Source organism: Hirundo rustica, chromosome 6 (genome assembly GCF_015227805.2).
Source record: "Hirundo rustica isolate bHirRus1 chromosome 6, bHirRus1.pri.v3, whole genome shotgun sequence".
NCBI lineage: Eukaryota > Metazoa > Chordata > Aves > Passeriformes > Hirundinidae > Hirundo > Hirundo rustica.
Window position 1 is genome coordinate 31,324,827 of NC_053455.1, and position 27,612 is coordinate 31,352,438.

The 27,612-nt window shown below is 43.6% G+C and overlaps 1 protein-coding gene across 5 annotated transcripts in view; it reads left to right on the forward strand.

Moving 5' to 3' along the window:
- Window positions 1–27,612, forward strand: part of ACTN1 (actinin alpha 1) — an 86,850-nt gene that overhangs the window by 21,726 nt on the left and 37,512 nt on the right. For all 5 annotated transcript variants that reach the window (XM_040066717.2, XM_040066719.2, XM_040066720.2 and 2 more), the window contains exons 2-3: window positions 19,234–19,348; window positions 24,272–24,391. In XM_040066717.2, the coding sequence (XP_039922651.1) occupies window positions 19,234–19,348; window positions 24,272–24,391 (235 nt within the window). The remainder of the gene's footprint in view (window positions 1–19,233; window positions 19,349–24,271; window positions 24,392–27,612) is intronic.

A 27,612-nucleotide genomic window follows, 5' to 3' on the forward strand; every position in this document is an offset into this window, starting at 1 on the left:
GAGTGGATGAGATTAAAGGTCCATTCCAACCCAAAGTATTCTATTATTCTGTGCAGCACAGAAAAAAAAGGTGTGTCTGTTGTTCTAGATGAAAGTAGTGGTTCCAACTACCCATTTGCAAGTATAAAGCAGTGGGCATGCTTGTACTTTGTTCTTCCTGACAAGCCAGACTGCAAATGGCTTCCTGTGGTCAGGAGCCACATCTGGGAGTTTCAAAGGCAGCATATGCCGGCTGGGGACCTTGCAGCTAAAAGAGCATACATTTCAGATGAGATCAGATCTTACTAGAAAGAAAAAAGAAGCTGAGGAAGGGTATGAGTTAGAGATAAGATTGCATGCATACTCAGTCTAGGCAAATAATGTGTTGTGATGGTTCACACTGGTTTTGATGCCCTCTTTTGTGGGGGATGCTGAAGCATTACTTTTTGAAGCAGCCTGGTTCTTATATCCACCCAAAATCCGTAGCTTTGTAAGAATTCTTCAGAACTTGCAATACACAAGGTTAAAAAGTACCCCATCCTTTGAATGGTTTAACGTTTGTGTATGAGAGAAGGGCACCTCCCCGTGCTGCCCTCAGAGCTGCTATTGTCACTGGTAGTTAATATGCAACCATAATGTCCACAGAAATTCTAGGTTTCCACAATTACTTCTGTACCTTGACAATGTCTTTTCCAAGAGTGGTGAGGGAGGGGCAGGAAAGGAGAGATTTCCTTTGTATTGCCTTAAAAGAGCCAAGCAAACGAACTGTAAGCCACAGAGTATTGATCTGACCTTCACTTAAGTCAAACTCTACATAAAATCTGCTGTAAATATATGGAAAAATTGCTGCATAATTCTATTCTGCTCTTTCCTACTGAACTGTAAAACAGAAGTACGTTGAACACCTCAGATGATTTAAGGAGTTTGCTTACAAAATTGTTTTGTTCCTGCTGCCTCGTTGTGCGGGTTCAGGACCTCACTGTGCTGTGCATGCAGGCTCAGCATGAGCAGAGTGCTCTTACTGTGATGTCCATAATTCTTGTTCATACTGTTCTTTCCTCACCTGTACTTGCAGTTTCACGTGTTGGGTATTGCTGTTTTTGTTAAGGGGGTGAGTTTGTGGCTCTTCCCTGTTTTGTCCCAGTTTGTTTTGAGTTACTTTAGGATCCAGTAAGATGTTTGTGTAGTTCCAATAGAGCTGAATCCTTAGGGAATTATCACCCGTTGACTTTTGTTGTCATTGTTACTCACCTGTCTTCGATTAAACCTAGTTTTTCACAGCTAGGCTTCATAAACCAAAATATGTTTACACCTTACTGATGATCTGCTTTTTCTCTGTTACTGGTAGTTAACATCAAATATCACATACTGGTGATATTTGTGCTTGTATGAGATTTTGTATAATGCCAGCTTAATTCTCTCCACAATGGAGACTGGCCACTTTATGCTTTCATTTTCCATCCTCTAGCTGGTTTATATTCCAGAAGAGCTGTTTCCCTGTGAAAAGTCAATTATGTCTATGGGGAAAATAAGTCAAAATTTGGGTAACAAAGAGGAAAGGTGCAAATTGCATCTAATTTCTAGAGGTGTGGCAGGATGTGATGAACCAAAGAGGTTTGTTCCTTACCTAGACACCAGCACGCTGGGGCAGTGTAGGGAGCCAGAATGTGTTAGTACTGCTGCTTCCTGAATGGCCCGTTATCAAATAATAGATACCTTAATATTTGACTTTGAGGATGAGGCATTACTTTTCAAGAAGAGCTGAAACCAATCAGGAATTGAATACAACAGTATGTAGGAAAGTGTGCGCTAGCATGATTTTGTATCTTTCCAAAATGGCACTGTTTGTCTGTTTCATTACTGATTTGTTTCATTAGTATCTGTTTTGTTACTCTTTGACCATTAGTGATTTGTTTGAGTTGCCACGGACAGCCGATGTTTAGAGGTGGTCAGTGGCCAAGGCAGCTTCCTGGGAAAAAAAGCCCTGCTGATAACCAAAGCAGCTGTGGGTTTTGATAGCCCAGCAAAGGGAAGAGGAGCCAGGGTCACAGCTTCATGATGCTTCAGTTTGGTTCCACTTTAATGATTAGCCATGAGCACTTAAAGCCTTCACTAGGAAGGTGGTGCTGAGTTCATGCCTGTGGCAGGTGCAGTCACTTTAGCTGTGCTGTGGTAACTGGCACACTGGAGTGCCATGGTGGTAGTGCAGATGGAGCTCGCTGTCTGGAGGGGCACTACTCTTTGGGTGTTGACCTCTCCTGCCTTCTGCCATGAGACAGTATGTTCTGAAGCAATGGATTTCCGTTCCTTTGCCTGGGAGGGAAGGCCTGTGATTGGATACCCATCATTTTGGTCACCTGGCTAGAAGGCTGGTGGATTGTCCTTGGCACTGTAGTTAAACTGGCTTCTTGGTGGGGCTTTCTTTGTGTTTGCTGTTTCTGAAAGCAAGTACAATATACTTTGTCTAAGTGGGAATTAAGCTCCTGTGCTGATTCTACCACATCACTATTCAGAAGATAAAGACCCTGAAGTACAATTTATCTCAAGGAGGAGGAAGCTTTTCTAGGGCCGTGATTTCACCTGCAGGATTCCATTTGTTCTCAGATGAAAGGACAGAGAAGTTGTGAGAGCTCCTGGCCCAGTAGTTGGAAAGCCAGGTCTCAGCCTTCCAAGATTTTGTGAAGAATGTTTCTCAGGGTGGTCAAGGTGCATGGTGGGTTACTGAGTTCTCTGTTAAATTCAAGCAAGTGGGATAGAGATGAAGAGTAGCATACAGGCCCTTTAAGACTAAATTGGCAAAAGAAAAGCTCAGTATTTAAATTTAGTGCAGACGAAGAGGGAAAAAATTCCCTACAGCATCTGGTTTATATTACTGCTCTCTGCCTCGGTAGAGGGTGTGTTTACAGTGAAGCTCTCTGGTGCATAACGAGGGGGATGCTCAAACTGTTTGTTTCTGGGGAACTCTGATCCGAGGGTATGCCTTGCAGCCATCTCCATGTCCTCCCTTTGGCCTCTTTAACTCATCCCATCTCAGCTGTTGAGCAGAGCAGAGGGGTGCCCTGTTGGAGATGAGGTGTCTGGGCACAGCACTCCAACTTTTAGGGTTCTCTAGTATTGCTTCTTATTGTGGCTTCTTCCCATTTTGCTCAGCCTAGAAATGGAAGCAAATATAAAACCCCTTATAATAAGTTTATGCAGACATATTACCAGTGGCTGTGTACAAAGACTAGAACTGCTGATGTGTCTGCGTTCCAGCTGTTTTAATGCTTTGAACAGAGCTGGTCATTTTGGATTTTTCTAAATGCAAGTTTGAAGCTCGGTGTGGGAGGTAGAAAGAGCATAAGGATGCCAGGTTTTTAGTTGTGGTGGAATTTCTATTTAGTGTGTATGTGTTTTGTTTATTAAAGTGTGGTTTGTGGTCTCAGCAGTTTCAGCAGAGCCCAGAGCCAAAAGGAAACCTGAACTAGCAGCAGTAGTGGGGTGAGCTGCTCATCAGAACGTAGCACAGCTTTGCATAGGGAGTGCTTTACAGAGACCTGTGGATGCAACCTGTGCAAATGCTCACCTCCAGCAGTAGCTTGTACATCCTGTAATGTATTTCCCTAAGGACTGACTGCACCTGACATCATGAATGCTGTAAATGTACAGCTGGACTCATAGTGGGCTCCTGTGCTCTGTTTGACAGATAGGGAGGTTAAAAATCAATTTGATTTACATATCACCTGATAATATATCTTGTATTGCGGGATTTCATTATGTTCAAGGCCAAAATAGAAATTTTTTTAGGTGGAAAAATAATTCCTTGCCCACAGAGCTAATGATCTTTTCAGTGTCTGCTATTTGAAACTTTTGGGAATAGATGCCATATGTTTCCAGGCAGAAGGAAAAGAAATGGAAAATTCTATATTTATGTTCATGTATAGTAAAGATATTTTCATGTGGTCATTCTCTCCAGCTGCTGCTGGACCACAGCCTGTTGTCACCTATGCCAGACTGAGATCAACACTTGTAAAACAACACTCTTCACTCAGCTACTTTTGTGATTTCTCTCATGCAAGAACACAGAAAACTAAAGCCCATCTCCCCTTTTTGCTCCTCCTGTTCCAGAACGACTCATGGCAGTTATCTTCTTGCAATTTTCATCACCACTTCTATTTAAACAGTAGCAGAGGCAAATAATTCTTTGCATGACCCTATTTAAATTGGTCACCTCAACTATTCATCATCCATCTCCCTACAAGTGAATTGAAATTTAAACCCTACTGTTGCCTCTCTGCCCTCCTCTTTCAGCAAACCACCATCTCGTGAGCTGCCATGTTCATTTCCCAGTGACTGTCCTAGAGACAGCCTGCTGTCACTACATTGAGGAACTGTGTGGTTGATGGCAAAACTGGCAGCGCTGTGTGTGTGCCCTGTTCCTTGACGATGCTTTGGGGAAAGCTGGTATGTAGGGGGTGGATCAGCAATTCCTCAGTTGTATCTGTCAGGTGGTTTCCAAGGGCAATTGCATCTCCTATGATGTGCACCCATTAGACCTCTGTAAAGTACCATCCTTCTGGGGAGCTTATTGTGAATAGTGCCTTTAAACAAGTTCCTATAGAGCACAGGAAAGTGGGAGCATGGAGCATTTGAACTATAGTTCCCCAAAGACATCGCAATTCCACTGCTAGGGCAAAATTCTGCAACTTGTAGCAAAATATAATCTTTTATATGCACTCTTGCTGTAAACAGTCCTTTTTCTGTAGAGCAGAAAAAAGCCCAAATTGTCAGAGCTATCCTGAAACTCACTTTTCTAAAAATGGGGAACTTGCAGCCATTGGTAGGGAGCGCTCACCGTTTAAGAGGAAAGTATATGGGAGTATGGTTAAGGTTGACGTAGAGCTACAGTAAGGAAGGGAAAATACTATCAAATAATGTAAAGTTGCAATAAAAAATTGCTTTTAACTTTGGTTCTGCTGGGATTTTACTCTTCTTTTATATTTGCTCTTTTCTAAGATATTAAGATATTTGCATTAATGCATAGTAACTTGGGACATTTGTCACGGCAAATAAGAATTATTCCAATCCTCTTTTTTCCAGCCTAAAGCTGGTTTAAAGGAGGGAAGAAGGAAAAAAAAAGCTAACACACCATGAACTCAGAGGTATATTCATTTTCCTTGATGAAAATACTTTTTTTTTTCCTCTTTCAGTCCTCTACCCATTTGAAGGCTCCTCTTAGTGAGGGAAAATGTTGGAGATTTTTCTCCTATTCCTTAACTGAGCTAACATTTTCATACCCAGAGTGATGCCTTCTGTGGTCTCATGAGGGAGTGGACCTTTTATACCAATGGCCTTTCCTATAAATGGAAAGGGTTTGGATGTGTGTGGAACACAGTAAGGAAAAACCCCAGCACAGTCCTGGCACTTACCATCCAGTTTACAACATATGTCCTCTCTTGTGGTGAGCTCTTTGACCTCATCTCCTAGAAATGAGAAAATGCAAGAATTTGAACGTGTCTGTGGCTAGTGCTTAAATCACAATCTGTCCTCAGCCATTGGAATTGCTACAGATTCAGCTCCTGCATTCAGGTATTTTATGTGCTTTCCTGACTGCCCTGTGTGCCAGTTTCCCGAGCCAGACAGAGTAGAGGGGTGTTAGTAATATAGGTTACATTTGGCTTGTCACATCTTTTCAGAGGGTGGCTGTGAAGCAGAGCATGACTTTAACAGAAGGCAGTCCTGGGCTGGTCCCCAAATCCTCACCAGTCAATGGCAGTGTTTGCTTGCCCAGGGCATGGATGCTGGGACTTGTGTCCCCTATGTCCCTTTGTTCTCTGTCTCTCAGAGAACATAGTTTGAAGCCTCCAGCATTCTGACATGGAAAAATAAAAAAAGAGTAAACATTTCCTGATGGGCTGAACTGGCTGGTTAGCAGTGTTTTCCTCCCAGTTCCTTCTGCAGTGTGTTTCCTGCTATGTTCCCTTAGGCTTTCCTGTCATCAGGATGGTGAACATCTTGCTGCTAGGTTTAAAAAGAGATCAATTTTTTCCCAATAGAATCTGGTAAAGTGTTCTGCGTGACTGCTTTTAAATAACGCAGCAGCTCCTCACGGCTGCTTTGGACATGGTTAGAGTCATCAGATTTTTCTGTCATTCTGCCACTCTCCCCCACAGTGCAGGGCCTGAACCCAGCTCCCAGCAATCAGTGGAAACATTCTCCTTGGTAGCCTTTGGGTTAAGTCCAGAAAGTTTGCTGCCTTTCCCAGGCTTTGCCCTAGGGCAGCTATTCTAACAAGCTCAACACTCCCAAAGTATTGCAGATCCCTGGTGCATGTGCCTTTAAAGTCTCGCTTCCTTTTTCCTTTTAGTAAAAGTTTTGGAAAATTAGACTATAAACTCATAGCACAACCTTTTAAAATAGCAAACAATTCTAATAGATACTAGCTCAGAGCTACTGTGTTGCTAGGAACTGGAACTGCCTTTGCTAATGGTTCAGGTTGAATAAAAGATCAAAGAAAGAAGAAAACAAAAATACCCAACAAACTGGAACGTTTCTCTTTTGCTTTTAATACTTGGTATCAGTCCCACATCTGACTTCATTTAGATAGTGTTTCTTGCTTTGATAAACTACATAAACAGTCTCAAGACAGTATAATTGAGATAAAAATAGATAAAAATATGAGGTTTTGCTCATGAGATCAAGAAGGTGTTTAAAGATTGCATCCCCTTAAAGTTAAGTATATTGTCCTTAGGTTCCCAGCCTGATTTTTTTGGTGGCTGCGGGCAGGGCCAAGGAGCGTGAGTTTGGAGCAAAGACATCAAATCGAAGGATGCACGGCAGGGTGCTGTGCTGTCTTCGGCCAGATGTTATGCCGGGTGAGCCAGCATCGCCTCCATCTCTCTTAATGCAATTGCTGGTCTCTTGGGATGTCTGAAACATTGAACCACAGCAGTCTGGAACAAAACTTCAGCTGTAATTATGCCCTATCATAATTTTTAATCTTCAGCAGTCCTTTTTTCCTTAGTTTAAGATCTGCATCCCGGTCTGAGCACAACTTGCTGGGAAGATGTGAACTCCCTGTCATTGCTCCATTGTACTATGAAGCCTCAGTTCCCATGTTTGCTGGGTCCTAATCTCTGCAGGGAACTGTGTCCTAGATGCCTGTTAGATAGCCATTGCTAAGCTGTGCTACCACCAGTGGTTCTGGTACCTTGGCTTAGATGCTCTACACTGTTTTCACTGTGCTGTCCAGGTGTACCCACAGACTTGGCACAGATCACTCAAAGCACACCTCAGTACCAGTCAGGACTCTGTTTACTGCATGAAGATAGGAGATCCCATCACTTGCAGTGCATGTGGTGGTTAAGTCGGTGCTAGAAGCTTGCAGTGGCATGCGGATGCTTTGAGGCCCATGAAGATGCTCACTAATTAGACCCCTCCTTTGGCTGCCATGCTCACTGAGAAATAACTTGCTATTCAGTGCTGTTGTAGAGAGTTTAAATCCTGTTGTATTCTCCTCTTTGATTACATATTCATGCCTAAGCACAAAATATGTCTTAAGATTCCAGAAAAGACCATCTTCATAATCTCACCACTTAGAGTAGCTTTTGTACTTTCGGTATCTAATTAAAAGTAAGTGATGATGCAGTTCAATTTTAAATATGGCCATTACCTTAATATATACTTGTCCCCATAAGCACAGGAAATAGAGACACTGATCCATATAATTTTTTGTTGTTATTAGTGGTTTCATTTAAACTATAAATGAAAATACTGTTGAACCTACAATTGTGCAAATATGTGAGGCCACCCTAAGAGTTAAAGCCTGGGAGGCAAAATTCCTGTGGTCAACTCCCAGTAGTTAACTGAGGATTTGATCATCCTGAGCTGCTTGTCTGTGCACTGTTGAAGGCCTGCAGGTTCAATTAGACACGGAGTGGACACACTGGAAAGCTTGCACCACACTAATAAAGACTTAACCTTCTCTTCACATGTGGGGAGGTGTAGGTCTCAGTCCCATCCCAGTTGTCTGTGCTGGCTTTACAGAGGTAACAGCAGTAAAAGGGGACAACTGCTGCTGCTCTGTTGGTGTGAATGAAAGGAGCACATCTGCTTGGCTGTAGATGAAGGAGCAGTCCCACCTTCTCCGGGCTCTCTGTTGTTCCGCGTTGGAGGGGTGGAGGTGGGAGGAAGAAGGGGTGCTCAGGTGGTCCCGTTTCAGGGTTCCCAAGATTCAGTTCTGTATTTCGCATTTTAGAAGACATTTACTACTGGCACGGGTTAGCAGTGAGACTTTTTTACAGTGCTTTATGTAAACATTCAGTATCTTGCTTTCCCCCAGATCAGTTAAATCCTTTTATCCAACAATTGATGTGACATTCCCTGCTCCAACCTGACATTTTATGTATTCCAGAATGGCTGATGAATCTCCATGCAGCTCTCACACAGACTCTCAATTATCTTATGTTTGAGTAATGGCAATTCTTTTTTTTCTAACCTCCATGAAGCAATCCAATCACACTCACCCAGACAGCTGCAGCAGTAATTTTTGTCATCCATCACTCTTAAACATGCCCTTCAGTTTCATGTCCCTTCAGTATCATCCCTTTATTCACTTATTAAATATGAGGTACCTATCTTTGTTTTAAGGCCCCATTTCAACCTCTCCCGTTCTTATCTCTGCTGTGAGATGTCAGCCCGCACTTGTACCAGCCCCTGATGCCAACTGTCTGCTCATTGCATTTTCAGTTGATTTCTTGCTCTTGTTTGTGCTGCCGCACTTGCTTAGGTGTCATCTGCTATAGACTGGCACAGTTAGGTTGTTTCCCTTCCGTTCGGCTGGCAGCACCAGCAGCATGGGCCAAACTGGAGCAGAGTGGCACTGTGGCAGCAGGGTGTAGCTATTTGAGAACAAAGCGACTGCTGCAAACATGGGAGAGCGGGGAGGGTTCAGGCCTGTGGTCTTGCAGAGGAGGCTGCAGTTCAGAGACCTTTGTGTAGCTTGTAGGGATTGTAAACTGTTCCTTTTTCAGATAGGATCAGCCTTTATGGATCAAGTCTCTCTAGTTTACTGTGATCTTGGTATAGAAAATGACAAGAGGTAGGCTGTGGATGTGCTGAGACCACTGCCAAGCACCCTGACTAACACTGCCTACTTACTTCCACCCTCATCTCAAGACTTGCATTGAAGTGCTTTGGAGCACAGAGCAGCTTTTCACCCTGTGTATGGCAGTTCCAAGCACAGTAAGATCCCTGTCCATCTTCAAGGCCCTTACTTTGTTCATAGCACATGTAAATCAGAGTCTTCTGGTCCCAGGAGCAATTTTCTGAATTTTGGAAAATCCCATTTCAGGTGAATGACCTTAACAATTGCAGACCTTGTTCAGAAGGCAGGTCTTATGGAGCTGGGAATGACCCCTCTGGAGCTGGGAATTATGCATTTCACAGTTGCAAATGACTGAGAGCTCTGAATGTTGACAGCACTTTGTGTCAGGAACAGTGATGGTGGGGGGCAGGGGGCCAAATATATCCAAAAATCTTACCTTTTTTTTTTTCTATGTTTTATCCAAGAGCTGGTGTTAGTGGTGATGGGAGTGAAACCCAAATATATGGTACATCTATGCCATGTACCCTTTCCTTTCTGATTCCTTGGTCTTTGACACGGAGCTCTAAGGCTTTGTGCCAAACACTGTTTTGGAGGCCCTTTCTTGCCTGAAATGCAGCTATCATTTCTTTTATCCAAAACATTTGCCATCATCCCTTAGAAAACTAGATTATTTCAAGGTTTTTTGGGGTTTTTTTAATATTCCAGAACTGCAGGTTCCCTAAACTTCTGCCAATGCTTTGTGCTAGGTTTGCAGCATCCATACAGAGCAGTGGGTAACACATTCAGTTGTTTCAATTAGTCAACCTGCTTACATAGCCCTGTATTTAAAAAACCTGGATAAGTGAGGCTGTTAACTTTCTCTTCCTCCCTTTACCATCATCGGCAAAGTAAACAGCCAAAGAAGAGCCACAGAAAAAAACACACTTGTGAATCCTCCCAGAAAGTTCTGGGCAGCTCCAGATGTCTCTGAACCTACACTGCAGAATCAGCTCCTGCATTGCTGGCTCTGCAGACTTAGTAAGCGCTGATAGGCCCCACACAGACCCCTTCATGGCAGAAGCAGTACAAATCTTCATTGGAGCAGTTGTGTTTGTGTCTGCCTGTGAATCCACCAGGGGGAAGGTGCTTCCCTGACTTGCTTCAAATTGAAAGAAGTCTTGTACCTTTGGCCCGTGCTCTCAGGCCAGAGCTGGAGCAGAGCCGCATGCCCTGCTTTGTGTTACAGTGCCAGGTGTTCTCTGTCTTCCCCTGAGCCTGTTCCTGAGACCGGGTGGGTGACACCTCACCTTCATGATGAAATCAGTACTGGGTCTGAATAAACCTGGATGGTGAGGGATAAAGTGCAGACCTGCCATCAGGAATATAAGGCTGCTTGTGCAGGTTTTCATCCTGGTGTCTTGACCCTATCCCGTGCAGGGCAGTTGGAGTTCAGCTTCCATGAATCAAACAGTCTGGCTTTCAATGGTTTGTTGCCACTTTCAGTCTATAAATTGTTGCATCCTAGTGCAGTATAGTGATTTCTTCCAGTATGTCTTGAAATGCTATAAAGCATGTAGGAAATTCAGCATATAAAATGCAGAGACAAGCACTGTTTAATTTTTATTACAAGAAAGCTGGCAGCAAGTTGACATTTATGAGCTGATTTCATAGGAGAGAGGAGTATAGTGAAGAGTCTTGCTAGTCTGAACTTGATGATGCACTCTAAAAGACCTTACTTCTAGCCAGTTGATATCCTTGTATAGCTTTGGGATTTTTTAGATGGTTTTTGCATGTTTTAAGGCTTCTTGTCTTCTTCTAGCTATTAGTGTTCTCTGGTAACTCATGGATAAAGAGACCTTATTCTTCCCTGATCTGAATTCCAGCCAACTAGCTGATTTAATGGTCAGTAGCTTTCAAATACCAGAAGCAGATTCTTCATGAAATGGTGTGGTTCTGTAGCCAAAGTGGAGTTAAAGGCTCCAGAGGCACAAATGTAGAGGAGAACAAATATTTACCCTGTGTTGGACAGGAAGTGTGCTGGATTGAGATTTCTGCCCTCGTCGCTTCAGCCTGTTGCTAGCTAATAAAAAGGCGTGTTCTGGCTCCAAAGCAGTTAACACCACACCAATGGGAAGCCAGTGTGGAAAGGACTTTGGGTTTTTCTTTTTTTGTCTTGTCTTCCAGGATATGAGAATTATAAATTGTGCAAGACACTGAGAACTGTATTCCACTGAGCAAAGATGAAAACTCCTGCACTGAATTTAATTGGTGCTTCTTGCAGGTGATGTGTTGCTAATTCATTGCCAGTGTCCAAAAGGATGAATTGGCTGTCAGAAGAGTTTATTTTCTCCATGCAGCAGTTCCTAGCTCCTCTGGATGAAGAGAGACTTCAGTGGAGAACTTCCCACACTACCAGTGGGATCCAAGCTGGCTTATGCTGTTACACTTAGGGATGGAGCTCATACTGCTGTGGTGTTGATCTCACCCTGAGCTGCAGAGATGGATTTTGGAAAGTGGCTAAAAAGTAGTGACTGAGTTCTGTGTTTCCCAATTGCTGGGGCTGTGCCCTGGGGTTGGTAAATGCAAGTAGACTTATAATTTGCCTTTTCACCTACAGTAAGTCCTTATGCAGCCACCAGATGGTTCTTTGAGCAGATGCTGGTACTGCACAGTACGGTGTAATGATACCTCCCGCTTTTAGGGCATAGCACTTGAGAAAGTAGTGTGGGCTATATTTTGTCTTTCAGCTCAGAACTCAGCAGCTGCAATTAAGCCAGAACAGGACATTAGCACTGATGCTAGTAGTACTGAACTACTTTCGTGGAGGTGGTGAAATTGTGCTACAAGTGTGTGTAATGATTCCTTCTGAATATCCATTTAATTCCTTCAGCCTTTCTAAAAGGCCAGCTCTATTGGAAAGCAAAGCTCTTCGTTGTGCCGCCTTCATCTCATTGAGCATCATACCTGTAATTCTTTAGAGGTCAGCTGATAATGTAACTTGTCAACACAAACCAAGCTCTTTGAACTAGCCCTGTGTTCTGGAGACTGGGCTTGGAACATAAAGGGAACCCAAAAGGGTTTATCAAATGCCTTTCGTCTTTTCAAAATAGTAATGTGGCTTCAAATGCAAAGCAATAGGCGGTAAAGGTATTTCAAATTAGAAGATGATGAGACTGGGGAGTATTGGCGAATGGTGACTTTTCTCTTCATTCAGGTTCAAATAAAAGGCACTTTGGATGGCTCCCTGCACTTGTGATGAGGTTTGTGTAGAGGATCTGCAATACCTAGAGCTTCCCTGATAGGAGAGGACAACCATTTTTGAGTGTTTTTGGGCATTCTAGCAGACATCCAAGCACACCAGGGAGTAATCGAAGAGGTGTTAGTATGCAGAAGTAGGGCTGTAGTAGGTCTGCACTTCCTCCATCACTATTAAAAAACAGTAATACATACGTGTATAAAGCTTCTGTCACTTGCAGCACATGGGCAGAGAAAATATTCAGTGGGCCAGTTTTATCTCATAAACAGCCTTTAATGCCCAACTTTCTTCACTAGGGTTGTTGGTGTGATTTGTTATGTCCAGCCATAGCCTTTCTTGTGCTGGGGTGTTGACAGAATCTAGCATTACTTTGTAATTACTGCCCAATTAAATGAGCACTTCCTTGTCAGCTTATATCACAGACTTGTGCAGAAAAAGAAGCTGCAACCAAGCCTGTCAATTGAGTCTGTGTTGAGTGTGGGGAGGGTGTTAAGCAGCCACCCACAAGACCCCAGCATTTCTTCCAAATGCTTTAAAATGTGAAAGGAGGATTCAGAGCAGTAGCATTAGGAAAGGGAAAATCTCATGAGACCCTGAGAAGTAACGCTGCTGAATGAGGGGAAACTGGAACTGGATTGTTGAGCTTTATTTTTCATGGCCTCCCCAGCCAAATCCTTCCAGTTAGTAAGTTGATGATGGCCTAGTCTGTCTGTTCAAGTAGCAAGAGAGTGGTATTTGTGGCGGCCGTGGGTTAGCATCCTCTTCAATTGATACAGTGTCTTCAGCTTCCAGACTACCAAGGTGGAAAGGATCCTGTTGTGGGGCAGCTGGACTGCTTTATTAGTAATCCTATTGCTTAAAAAAAGCTCTGTGGGCAGCAGTTTTCGGCCTGCTGTAATAAACTATTAGCTGTTATTAGATGATTACATCAGTCCTTGTTCCAGATAATTTTATTTAAATAGAATTCCTTGCAGCATGGACTCAGCTGCAGAAGTTGTTGCATGAATTAGCTGATTTGTCCCAGCTGTCCTGTAAGGAATGCATGGTGCTTCAGTAGGCAGGAGCCACGGAGGGATTGAGTTCGGGCCAGGCAGGGAATGCAGCCCAGCTGTGCAGTCAGAAGCCCAGATGCACTGCTAACTACACCACTGGCAGAAGTGCAGCACTTGCAGTTGGGTAAATTGATTTTGTTTTTCAGCCACGTATGAAGTATTGTTTGAACATCCCGCTTTCTTTTCTGGTGACTGGAGAGGGACTCCTGCTGTCATTTCTCCTACAGCACTAGAAGAAAGCCTGGGCTAGCACCTGTAGCTTTCAGCCCACTCAAGACCTCCCTTTGCAGAGCACATGTGTAGACAGTGAACAGTGCTACTAGACTGAGATCTGTGTGCTAGCAGCTCCATCCCCTTCTTAACAGGAGCCAAACATTTGTGGACAAATCTCAACAGCAGAGCTGTGCGGAAGTACTTGATTAAAATTCATCCCCCGGCATAAACACAAGGAATGAGGGTGCCTTGGTGGCTGTGAACACTGCTGCTCTTTGAGCAGGGTGGTGGTGGTCTGGAGAGGCAGTGCTCCAGTGAATTCTTTTCCTTAAGCCAGACCTTTCTCCTGTCAGGAGAGAGGCAATGAGCACTGCTCTGGCTCAGATACAGCTTCTGCAGGGCTGTTACACAAATACAGCAGTCTCTTGACTGTGTCAGAAAGTTTACATTCACCCATGGAAAGCAGGGCTGTGTGGAAGAGTGATTTAGCAAGGAGAGAAGGGAAGAGCATCTGGAAAGGTCAGATAAAGTTGGAATGTCACTGTCACAGCCACAAAGAGATGAAGTTGACTTCTTTTTAAATATCTGTCATTTATGTGGCTATGGTAGCTTCAACATTTACACTGCTAAAATTGCTCAGCAGCTGAAGTGCCTTATAATTGCCTTCTTTCTGCAAAGAGCTCTCTAGATCTGCTCTGAGTAGTATCATGGTGCTGCTGCTTTTGAGGCAGAAACATTCTTTAAACTTTAAAATATTGACTTACTGTCCTGCTTCCCTAGGTTTCAGGAATTCTGCCTGAGCCACTTTAGTACCAGAAAGGTATTCAGATTGGAAATAACAGTGTGGAGGGGAAAGGTTATTGGCATTCAGGAACAAAAGCAAATGTTGCAGAAGTGCAAAGTGTACCGGAGATTATATGTGTGTATGCACAAGTGGCATGGGTAGGTTTACAGTTGACAGGGCTGAGAGATACCTGGAAGGACCCAGCTGAAGATGGTATCTCATTAGAGTTTTGGTTGCAGGACTAGTTATCACCTGGCTGTTGTTTTAACTAGCTTGTGACTGGGAAAGGGTTAATACAGTGAGGAAGCAAGGAGTCTCGTGTTGTGTCAAGAAAAAGGGTGACTGTTAAAACAGGTGTGCAGGTAGGCTTGTAGAGGATACCTCAACAGTAAATGTGCTGGGGCAGCAGAACAGTTAATCATATTTTCTTGCTTTTAGTAACATTTGTTATTCTTTTTATTATGAGACAGGTTATATTGTGGTAGAATACCAATGTGCTATTGTTCATGCAGGACCCAGCAGGCAAATAGCAAGAGTTGAACTTGCTGATTAGGCTGGGATGTAAAAAGAAAAAAAAAAAAATACACAACAAAAAACTACAAATCATAGCTAGATAGGAGCAGGGAGTAAGTACAGAGAGCAGTGATGAGAAATGTGTCCATGTACCTGCAAACACACGTTTCATCAGACATCTTCCATAGTGAACAGTGAACAAGAGGCAGACCTGCAGGGGTGTCCTGGCAATCTGTTGTGTCCAAAAATAAAATTACGAGTACAATATGTGGAAAGATCCAAAGGCCAAGAAACACAGCTCTGTTTGCACCTCTTGTGCAGTTGCCACAGAAAATTTATGGTGTGAGGTTTCTGTGCTATTATTTAACAGTAAGTAGTTTTCCAGCTCTGAAACTTCCATAAGCCTCAAGATTAACAGACTATTTGTTTTCTTGTCTCTGGGACAGGGAGTTAGATGTAAGCAGGAGAATAATCTCCAGACTCCTGTGTCTGCAGACAGCAAGGAAGAACATCTGCTGTTTCCAAGCAGCTTCCTGCCTGGCAGTGTATCTTAGCCCTCTGAACTGGGGTGCAAGTCACCTCACCACAAAAAATGCAGGTGATTTTTTTGTGGTTTTTTTTCCTTGCCTGGCTGCTGCCAGGGTCAGGCCTGCACCAGAAAGGTGACTGGCTGCTTTTGACAGCCCTTTGCATGGTGACAGGCAGCACAGTGGGGCTTAGCAGCCACCCTGAGCCAATTGCCACTGGTAGTTGTGACTCAAGGTGTGGGGAGGAGCAGCTGTGTTGCCCAGAAGGTGGCTGGGGTGAGTGGGTTTTCTTTCAGAAGATTTCCTAGAATCAAAAAAAAAAAGGATCCTATGCAGATGCATGAAGCCAAGTCAGTAAAAATGGCTCTAAACAAGACTACCAGAATTGGAAGACTCGGTCAACAGAGAGAATTTCAGCTCTCCCTTCTTGCTTCCCTCTACTTTTTTAACACATTTCTCCAGGCTTCTCCTATCTGTCAAATCTCTTTACAGTTTACTGCTTTGAAGTAAGAAGATATTTTATCCCTTTGCAGTATGTACAGTAAATGCAACATAAAGCTGTTTTCTGATGTTTATGTTTTGATACATACTGCTCTGGGATGATCTGTGGTGAATAGTTTGTGAATCCCACTGCAGATATTAAAAACATTCATAATTCTGCTTTCTTGTAAAATGGCCTAATGCCATACTGGGCTACTGGTTGTTGCTGTTCACATATGCTATTGTGTTGCTTATAGTATGCTTGTTGGAGTTCATGTAGTACCTGAAGATGCCTTGAGAAAATGCCTGTACATATGGGAATTGTCTCATGGAAACGTGTGTGTGCTCTATTCACCCTTCATGGCCTGTGCTCTTGAGAAGCTGGAGTGTCCGTTCTGCCACTCGTGGCTGATGGTGGTGTTTGGCAGGATCGTGGCACTTCAGCCTGTCTGAGGCCGTGATGAGATGGAGATGGTTCCACTTGAGAGGGATGCCCTGTAGAGCTCTATTGGAGTGATCAGTGATTTAAAGCAGAGATGTCTGATCTGCTTTGGGCTGATGGAGAACAAAGCTGACGTGACTTCAGAGAAGTCAGGCAACAAATAAAAGTTCAGCCTTGTGGCCTGTGAGTTAGATCTCAGGGTTTCTCCTCAAATTAACATGAATTTTGTAGTGTCACCCAGGGCCAGACACCAGCTCAAGGCATTTTGCTTTGTCTGTTTTCTAGATCTGAGAAGGAGGTTTATGGGCGTCCACGACCTTTCTGACATAACTTGCTCTCATACTTTGATATGTGATGATAATGTAGCATTTGAAAGCATCTCTGCTCTCATTTGCCATTTCTGGAAGAGTGAAGTAGCCTGGCTACAAAAGGGAGCCAAATAAATTAACCTCTCTTCTTGTAACACAGCTCAAACAGTAGAATGAAGAAAATAGCACCAAAAGGATGTACTTCAGGATACAGGGCCCTTTTCCAAATAAAACCACTCTTATTTAAAAAAAACAAAAAACAAAAAACACCAAAGCAAACAACCAAAAAAAACAAAACACACACACACAAAAAAAACCAAAAAAACCAAACAAAACAAAAAAAACCCACAAAAAACCAAAACAACAACAACAACAAAAAAAAACCCCCAAAAAACCCAACCAAAAAACCCAAAACAAACCACCACCTTCTATTTTTTTTTTTTTCCCCCCTCAGGGGATTAGCAATAAAAAGCAATAAAAGGTGCTTAATTACTTACTCTTCTTTTTTCCAAGCTTCCAGCTCTGGAAGGAAACCAGCCATTTTGAAAAAAGAGATCCCAGACTTTCACAATACATGCATCTGTCCAAAGGGCCACTGCCATAAAAGTATTTACAGCTGTGCTGTTATCCTGCTCCATTCCACAGTCCCAGTGGAGAGCAAGGCCAGAGCACATCAGTGGAAAGCTTGGCAGCTGTTGAGCAACACTTTTTCCAAGGAAGGATTCTGCCACACTATTTGTGGTCTGGTGAACTCGAATGAGAGCAGGTTAGTAGTGAAAGCCCAGCTTTGAGGCAACTCAGAACAATTCCTGTTGCCATTTGGGGTAATCTTTCTTTTGAAATCCCATGCATGGTGTAAGTAGTAGTGAAGCATTTCTAAATTTTTGGCATGCTGTGCTTCAGTATTAAGTGAGTCCTTCCTTCTGTGGTTCCCCAGCAGCTTAAAATGGCATGGCTGCTGTGGTCCACTCCACCCTTCTGCTTGGTCCTTGTGTGCCCAATTTTCTTCTGTAGAGGTTTGTTAGATTCTGCTGAACGCCTCCATGCACTACTGAGCAGACCAGTCTTTAGAAAGTAAACAATTTTCTTTGCTGGGTCAGCCACATCTAGCAGAGGGAGGGAAGACTTTCCCTGTGGTAGCACTGAGCTCTTGGATACACTCATTTTTGAGTAACATCCCCCTTCTATTTAGAGAGTGATAGAGGTGTTATCAGGTTGTACAGAGGAAAGGGTTTGCTTGGTCTGCTGTTCAAACACTGTGAAACACATACATTAGCACTTGAACAAACTTGTCCTCCTGGTTGCTACCATTTACTCTTCAAACAGTAGTTTTGTGTCAAACAGCTTCTGCATGTTCAGATGAGTTTCAGTTCTTTGGTTCACCTGTTAAGGTCTATGCACGCAGAAGTGTCTGAGATGTTTTATATTTGCTGCTTGTGTTTTGACCATCAAACTCATTCAGACCAGTTCACATAGCACTCTTTTAAGATAACTCTTTCTGTCACATCTCTTGGAAGAGGTGGTCTCTCTTCTGTCACTGCCCCACATGCTCATTGTTCAGAGCACGGGCTTACAGATTGCAACCACAAAAAATGTGTTGTCATCCGTTGTGGTGAAATTAATTTCCCTCACATGAGACATACTTTTATCTTGACTAGTTGAGGTCAGAAGATGCTTTCAAAAAAGAGTTTCGTTTAGCCTGGATAGTACTGACTGTATTGTAGTTTGGGCCTCAGTCTGTCCTGCACTTCAGACTCATATTATTATTCCAGTGATGGTGCATGGTATCACTAATTACAGAGTGGCTGTGATTCTATTTTTGAGATGGCTGCAATGATGCTCCTGCCAGAGGCTCTCAAGTAGTGGGAGTTTGGGGCTACACTAGATGGTAGTGTCACTGAGTGTCACCTATGTTTTTTCTATGACCTGTACTTCTGCTGAGATGGGTAATATTATCCTTATTCAGAAAGTATTAACTCCTCCATGTGATGGGGGAGGAAAGGTGGGATGATCACAGGAAAGGGAGGTCTGCTTAGCGGTTAGTCAGTGAGAATGGAGGCAGCAGGACAGACCCTACTGGGATGTGATTTATGTGGCTGAGGAGCTCAGCATGCTGTCCTTCAGTGTAAGGGCTGCTAGGGGTGGAGTAGACCAGAGGAAGTTGAAGAATGGTTCTTGTTTTATTTCTCAAGCACCTCTCTAGAGAGAAGAACATCTGGAATGCTGTTCTCTGTTCTCCTTTGTATTAATATGTGTTACCTAATACCACTAGAAGTCCTTAGCAATCTGAGCACTTAGTATGCTTTAAAATCGTTTTCAAGGTATTCTAAGCCAAACAGAAAATAAGAAGCCTCTCCAGAACATCAGACGTGCTAGAGCTGTAAAATTATTTTCTCAGATTCCGTCTGCTACAGAAACATCCAGCAGCTTCTTTGGGTATTTAGAGGTGCAAATACTTGTGCTCCGTGAGGACATCATGGACACGAAATAACCTCATGAGCGTTTGTCATGGTACTTAGCAGTGCTGATCTGGTTGGGAACTGTTGTTTGGTTTGTGGGAAGATTACTGACTGCTTTTTTTTTTTTTTTTTTTTCTTTCCTTTCCTGTGTTTTAGACATTTACAGCATGGTGCAATTCTCACCTCCGCAAGGCTGGGACACAGATTGAGAACATAGAGGAAGATTTCAGGGATGGTCTTAAACTCATGTTACTTCTGGAAGTCATTTCAGGTGAGAGCTTCTGTGGGGTGCTGCCCATGCAGGAGACTGACTGCAAGGGCTGTAATGCTGCAGTTTTTACTGGAATGTAAGAACAGCTGCTTCCTGATTCAGAACAAATTTCTCCCTAACAAATACATGTCTCCAGCAGTGGCCATTTTGGAATGTACTCCAAAGCTCATGGTGTGTGCAGGCTGCCTGTTGCATTCCTGCTCCAGCTTCTTGGCTTTTCTCTGCCTGTCAGGAATGCACAGCCTCCTGTGAGAGTCCAGGCAGTGGTTCTTACTGCTTGGCAGTAAGAAGCAGCTGAGGAAGCATCTCTGGGAAGTGTGGGAATGCTGCACTGGGAAATCGTACCAAAGCCACATGGCAGTTGGGAGTATGATAGAAGTTACTGGAAGAAGGGAGTCAAACCAGTAAATCTGTGTCATTCAATTTCAGCCATGACTGAAGTTTTTTCCATTCTAGTTTCGATCTGAAATCAAGTCTCAATGCTCAAACCTTCATGGGGAAAAAAAAAAATCCCAAAGAAAAGCAAAATCCCAAAATACTCAGTCTGGAATAAAAGCAGCAGCATGAACAAGTTAGGTCAGATTTGTTTTTACTCTGTGTCACAAGTGTCCCACTATTAGACAGATATCTCCCAGGGATTATTTCATATAAGCAGTAATCCTTTTTAATGTGTTGATGAAATAAAAACGTTAGTAAAGTGTTGTAGGAGGGATTGAAAGAGGGCAAGACTGTATTTATCAAACTGGGGGTGTTCACCCCCAGCTCAGACTTTGTTTTGATGGCTTTTGAGCCAGTTACAGCAACCCAGTGACTTGAATTCCTGACTGTGCTATGTTTTCCAGTAAAATGTCTGTGGTAGTAGCATTCAGACTGCTTTTCCTATGTCCCTTTTCTTTCCTTACCTTCCCTTTTACCATTTTACGCAAAGATTCTGTCAGTTTATCGTCAGTGTTTTTCAAGAAGTTATGAATGTAGAGTGAAATCTCAGGGGGTTTGCCCGTGCTGGTGACTTGGAGGGATCTGAGTTGGAAACACTATCAGAACTTTGCAGCATGCACATTGTTTCTGCAGTGCCTGTAAGAAATGAGGCAGCAGAGTCCTGTTAGTGTATTTTCTCTGTTTGTGTTCCCCCAGAGAGACAGGTTTGCAGCCTGGACACTGGGGCAGATGGGCCTTGGTGGCTTAATTTCAAGTAGTTGGACTGGAAGATAGGGGAGAGAAGGATGTGTAGGAGCAGGCAGATGAGGCTTGCTGCTAAAGCTACTTAATTTCCTTGCATCATCTCCCACTCTTCCTTGCTGTTGTCCCTTTGGTAGCCTGCTGGCAGGGCCTGTCAGATCCACCTCTGTTTGGGAAGAAGCTGGTGGCTTCCAGTTGCAGTGGTGTGGGTGTGGCACATCCCTGTCCCAGTATGGAGCGGCACTGTGCCTGCAGCCTGCTGCTGCACAGCCAGTGGGCAAAAGCGTGGGGCAGGTGGGGGCTGCATCCCACCAGAGACCATGGTCCTTCACACACTTAAGACTGAACATCCTTCCCCTTGAGACAGCAGAAGCTATGCAGCTCTCTTAAGTACAGTGGCCAAAAAAAAAAAAAAAAGGGAAACATAGCACATTTTTTCCTCATTTCACTTCTGTCATTGCGGTTCCCTTATCCATTGTGAGCCCCACTGCTCATACAGAGCCTCCTTCCAGCTGCCAGCTCCTCTAGCGACCCCTTAGATCCATAGCTGGGGAAGCAGCAGCTCATAATGGGGAGCAGTGTGTGAGGGTCAGGAGTTTCCTGATGTTTGGCAAGGGCTCACCTGTATGTTTTTGCCAGAGTTCCCACTCATCATCTGCTTAAATGATGAATCTTTGGACAGCTTTTAGCCCTCCAGTTCCAGCTGCTGGTCTTTCCTTTCAGCTCTTGGCTCACACTTTCCTCTTCACGTATTTTGGGGGACTGCAGAGTTGCTGATGGGAATTTGGCATGGGCAGGGTTACTCTGTGGCAGGCTGATCTCCTCTAACTCACTATAAGAGCTTTCAGCCATTGGAGTGCTGGGTCTGAGAGCCATGTGGAGCTGAATGCCTCCTCCACCTGGCCAGGATGTGTTGGAAGGAGGGGGCACTATGTCCCTCTGCCTCTACTGCAGGGTGGCTGTGCCACTCTGTCATGGTAGGAAGGATGGAGCCTTCATCAGGGAAGTTACTGGAGATCCTATTGTGGAAGAGGGACTGCCACTGAAAACCTGCTTCAGGGAGGGAGACCCTCACATGTGTCCTTGGGAACACATGGCTGCCAGGCAGCAAGGGCAGGTAGGAAGCAGTTTTCCCATCCAGTGTAGTTTCCCAAAGTATGGGGAGCAATGATGGTGTGCAAGGAGAGAGTGCTTCAGTTTGACTCAGCGTGGTAGCCTCTGGAGGTGAGCTGTGCTGCTGACAGGAGCCGTTTCAGCCCCACTAGAGCCCCTTGGTTCCCCAGTCATGGTACAGTAGGGGAAGTTCCATGGACTGTCCTGGGACTTCCTCATTGCAGGTCCTCTCTGGCTGGTCTCTGTGGCTGGAAGTAACAACTGCAGCCCCCCTTAGAAACTGCCCCAAAAGATACACTTTCATTTTTCACACAGGTGTTTCCTTCCCCTGACAAAGCCATTTTAAAAATAATACTACAAGACTGGAAAAGGCCAAACTTATATTTAGTACTTTGAAAAGAAAGCTGTAAGGTGCTTTTTTTCCCCCTTCAAAGAGACAGAGTCACTAATTAAAATTTTTCCTAAAAAAAATTTGCAGTGAACAATTTTTATGCCAACACATCCTTGCATTGTTTGGCTTTTAAAGCGCTGCCTTGGGCTACTTCATGGGAATCAGAGAATGAAAATGAGTAGTGGATCCTTTTCGTTTTGTCAGCTAGGAGAAGTACTAAGAAATAAAGCCTGTGATGCCAGTAGCTCAAAGTAGAACATATTTCTAGCAGGCTTCCTTTTAACAGTCCACATCATTAATAATGTATGGCATGGAACCAGATGATCCTATTTTCTGGAAATCTAAATCTGTAATGAAGCCCAAGTCTGAAGGAAATAGTCATTGGGTTTTGAAAGCTAAAAAGTTCACAGAGAAAGGATTTGAATCTGAGAGAGGGTTGCAATTTATTTGAGGATCTCACGGCTGTCAGGGGAACAATCCTGCTGTCCCCAGCCCCAGGGGGAGCACTTCAGATGCTCTCCACTGCACTGGCATTGCACATGCGGCCACAGGGTGAATTGGATCAGCTTGCTCTTCCAGCTGAAACCTAATCGCTTGTCTTTATTTTTCTTTTTGCAAGGCTAGTTTACAGTTGCATTGAACTGAAGGAAGTGGCTGGGTTTTAGCTGGCTTAGCCTCTTTCTGACATTTGGCTGCATAAGGCTGCTTAAGTCTGTTGTAAAATTGCACATAAAAATGTCATTGTGAAACTGTCACAAATAACTGTCACAAAAAATGCTTCAGCTTTTCTTTAGAATGACTAGCATTATCCAAGTGGAAAAATAAAGCAGTGTACTATGACATGTACTTGAGGTTCCATTAAAACAAGACTTGTGGGTTTGTTTTTTTTTTTTAGTCCTAGGAAGGAGGTAGTACCATAAAATACATCTTTTTACTTAAATTGTCAGACATCAGTGTTTCCTTTAAAAAATTAATCTGGTTTTATCCTTTGGTGTGAGAGGTAATGACATCAGTTTACGTCAACCACTTAAATACTTTTAAAGGATTGTAATTTCCAGACTTTTTTGCTTTGGAGGGCATGGTTATGGAGATAGTATTCTCTTTAGCTTTTCCTTGCATCTATGTTAGGAAACAAGTCAAGTACTTTTCTTTCTCACACTTAAACCTCAAATAAAGGGTTTGAGTCAGCTTACGTTGACTTAAAAATTCAGTTCAAGATATAGCAGGAGATTTTTGGAACTGAATAGGTCAAGTGACTTGCCTAGACTTGCCCATTTGATCTCCTTTTAATTAATTATAACTTTTTTTAAATACAAAACTGGCTTGGGTTTTCTTTAGTTTGTTTTTGTATTCTGGAGCTTGTGATCTGGAAGTGGATGTTCGCTTCTAATGTTGTGTCGCTTACAGGTGGTTCCTGAAATCCCATCTAATTGTATTTCTATTTGAGGTTTCTTTGAAAAGTCCACCTGTCCAAGCTTTAATTTGCTTACTCTGAGTGTTGAGTTATTGTTAATAAAAGTAGGCTGTGAGTGTATTTACAAGCAGCCTATCAAGGAGGGCCTGACTGCACTTAATGTACCTCTTTCAAATAAATAAGGTTGGAAAATGCTTTTCCAAATATACCAGCTTTGTTGCAGTCAGGAGCTGGGTGTTATCCTAAGACTGATTTCTGTCAGAGATTAACCTGTTTTTACCTCAGGACTAGGGTGCTTCCTTCTTTGTGACTCAGTATAAATACTTAAAACACACTTGTGTAAAAGACCTAGTATAGAGTTAGAAATATATCAGACTTAATGGAAAGAAGTTGTGTGACAGTCCTTATGGTTATAAAGCCACTTGGCCAAAGAAGTGATTTTATTTCCCACTACAGGCAGTTTTGGCCATTCAATGGAGAGACTAGAGAGGTAGGAGGTCTGAATCTTGGCTGGGGGAAAGAAAAGGCAAGGTACAAGATCACCCTCATATTTGATTGTAGTAGATCCGAGGAGAGATTGGCTTTTTTAGGTGGATGTTGCAAATGCTGGAGGAGAGCTCCTCACCTCTCTTTGTCAGGGAGGGGAGCTCTTTCTGGGGGTGCTTAAACAGTGAGTGTTGCTGTCCTGAAAAGATGCAGGGAGGTCTTCTCTCTGCCAGGCTGAGCAGTGGGAGCCACACCACAGGAAACACGCACCAGGGAAGAATACGTTTGGAATTGTTTTCTTACACTTTTATTTTATTTTTTTTGCATCTTTTCTTATTAGGTGAACGTCTGGCTAAGCCTGAAAGAGGCAAAATGCGAGTGCACAAAATATCCAATGTGAACAAGGCCTTGGATTTCATTGCCAGCAAAGGAGTCAAGCTAGTATCCATTGGAGCAGAAGGTAAAGGAACCATCTGATTTTTCTGAGCCCAAGCTGTGCTTAGCCCTTGCCTTTCTTTCAGAGCTGCATGTCACTTCCCTTTACACCTCCCAAGCCCTACTGTGTTCTTGTAGAATAAACAATTGAGTTAAAAACGGCATATTGTAGGCCTTTACCCTGGATTTAAATCCTGTCTTCACACCAGGCTGCCAAACCTGATTTCCATTTGGTATTATTGGTCAGGTCATCCCGCTTTTCTCTTGGTTCTCGTGAGTTAAGGAAAATTGAGCAATGGCAGAAACAAATCAATTGAGATATTTCTTTGTCAAATGAAGAAAACTCTGAATTGAAGCATGGCAGCTATTTGTATTTAGCTTGTTTCAGAGCTGCTGGACAGGATCTATTGCTGGAGGACATTGCATGGGTCAAAGCCAAGTGCAGTCCCCAGCACAGGACAAGGACCCCAGAGGCTCCAATTTTCAGGGCTTCCAGGCTTCTGCGTGTGCACCCTGCATACCTGGATGTTCCGGCTGGAAGCCTTGTACCACTGTGTAGAGACCACCAGTGTGGGCAGCATCTGGCTTGCCCTCAAGAACTTGCAGGTTGTGCAGAAAGCAGGCAGCTGTGTAGGATTTTTGTCTTTTTAGCAGAAGTGGTGGGTATTTTACAGATATGTCACCCAAGTCCCAGAAGGTCTTTCAGGTTTTCATGACACTTGTTTTTCTCTGTTCTAGATCTGTTTGTCCTTCCTATGGTTTCAGGTTGTCGCTGTTGCTGTGGTGACACTCTGCTTCTGAGATATTTCTAGGTTTGTCTTTAGAGTGACCATGGAAAATGAGGGAGGTTTGTTATCTCCACCTTGCAGATGGAAATACTTGGTTTCTCTAGGGAAACTCATGACACAGCCAGGAAATGAGCCCATGATACAGTTCTGGATGAGTATTCCTTCTTTGGGAGAGTCCTAGGCCTACAGGGCTGTGCTCTGCCTATTCTCAGCACATGAGGTCAGTGCAGTCTTGGCATGCTGTCCCAAATTCTGAATTTTCAAGCATTCTCTTGGGGCATCTTCAGCACCTGTACCCATCCTATGGCTCGTTTGTTCCATGTCAGATCAGGGAGATTAGCTCAGCCACTGCAGGTGCTTATGTTGGCCTTACCAAAACCTTTACCTCAACATACTGCTTTAACTTCATGGAGACTTTGGAATAATTTAGAACCAATGTCAGGTACATTACAGACACCTCTTCACTGTGTTTGGTATTGAAGAGCAAGGTACAAGAGGTCAATGGCTGAATGATAACAGATATTTTGCATGCAAAACTTCTCTTTAAATTTCTCAGCTTTTTTCCACAGTAGCAACCTGAGGCAATTGTTGCTGTGAGGAGTGTTTATGGAGCACAGATACATAACTAAGGTCATTTTGTGCCCTTACCTAAAAGACTGATGCATCCAGTGTCTGCTACAACAGTCCATATCTGTATAGAACCCTTTTCAGACTAGAAAACAGGAAGCTGGAACTGGACCCAGAGGTGGTCTGCCTTAAAATAGCTCCTGTTTTCCAGAGTATGTGTAAACTCTATCTTTCTTTCTTCCTAAATTCCCCTTTTTTCCCTTCTGATTCTGTTCTCCCTGGCAGTAATTTCTTCTTCTGAGGGATTTCTTTTTTTTAATCTCTGTTCCTGAGTCAGTGGTGACTGCATCTCACAGCACTCAGAAATCATTTGCAAGTCAAATGACCTGTGACCAGAGATCACCAGGGCCCACCTATTCAGTATGGACTCATAGCAGTTACTCTATGTAGAAATAGGCTGTGAAGTGCCATTTTGTGACAGAAGTATGGTCCATATCAATCTGAATAGTGATCTTGAGCTCCCCTGCCAAATGTTTCCTGGCTTTCCTTTGTCCTGGTGCCTGTGCAGCTACGTGGACAATACATATGGCTTTCCTTAAACTACCAAAGGTGGCGTGGCACTGCAGTTTAGTCTAAGGTTAGCTTTGATTGTTATACAGAGTGCTTGGGCCTGTGCTGTGATGCCAGCTCAGGCCGTGTAAGTGGGGTCACAGCCTGGGCTCACCCACCCCAGTTCCTGCCCATGCACACAGACCGAGCCCAGGCCACTCTGCTTGTCACCAGGGAACATAACCTGCTGCAGGGACTACTGCCCAGCCTCTCAGGTGCTTGCTGGGCAGTAAACTGCACATCAGCTATAAAAATGGACTTTTACTTTGGACAGCACAGCAGATTATTCTGTCCATGAAAGGGATTATGAACCTTTCTGAAGCATGAGTTTTAGGGACTTGCTTTGAGACTTTTTAAAGGCATCATGCAGCAGCAAGGTAGAAGGTCAAAACCAATGAGTTGGTTATAATTCTGCACCAAGAGAATCAGCTATAGATGCCTGTGTCTGGCTGGACTGAAGTAGAAAGTTTTCTAGGGAGCTTTTCTGCCGAGAGGAAAACCACCGTGCAGCCGCGGTGTGGTGGCACTGCCTGCGGGAGCAGGCTCCTTACCTCAGGGGCTTGTTCCATCTCTGCTCCTTGCTGGGCAGCAAGGTCCTCTTTGAAGGGTCTGCAGTCCAGCTGTAGTTCTCTGTACATATTGGCCATCATTGTCCTGGGTTGGGGGGGGGTTGGTTTTGTTCTAATTTAAATATTTTGTTAGCTGGAGTCTATAGAATCGAAGTATGTTGTGGCATACAGCAGATCAGTGTAAATCTGGATGAAGGAAGACTCTAGCCAAATGGTTTTCATCTGCTTTTAAATCTCACTGTCATCTGACACCTCAGGAGCCTTCTTTTGGTGTAATAGATTGCATATTCATGTCAAATGCTCCTGGGATTTAACAGACTGACTAGGTCAAGTATGTCACTCTAAGACTGGTTTATTTTACCTTAAATCTGCTTAGAAGCTTGTTGCTTTCTTAAGCAGATCTTGGTTACTTCAACATACAGATAACTTTGGATGAACCGACCCCTATTCTCACCTGCACAAGTAAAAGGAGAATAAAGTTTAGAGATTTCAGTGATTGCAGAGGTCCCATATGAGTAAAACACCTACTGAAGCACCAGGCAGTGCAAACTTATATTTATTTCACTGTGAAAAGAGGGGTAGATAGGGTCTCCCTATGTCAGTGATTGAAGCATAGCATTTTATTTGTCCCCGTGTCCTGTCCACCCTCTTAGGGACTTGAGAGTTACACCCTCACTAACAATGCCATCTATCAGTCCTGAAGCTGACAGGAC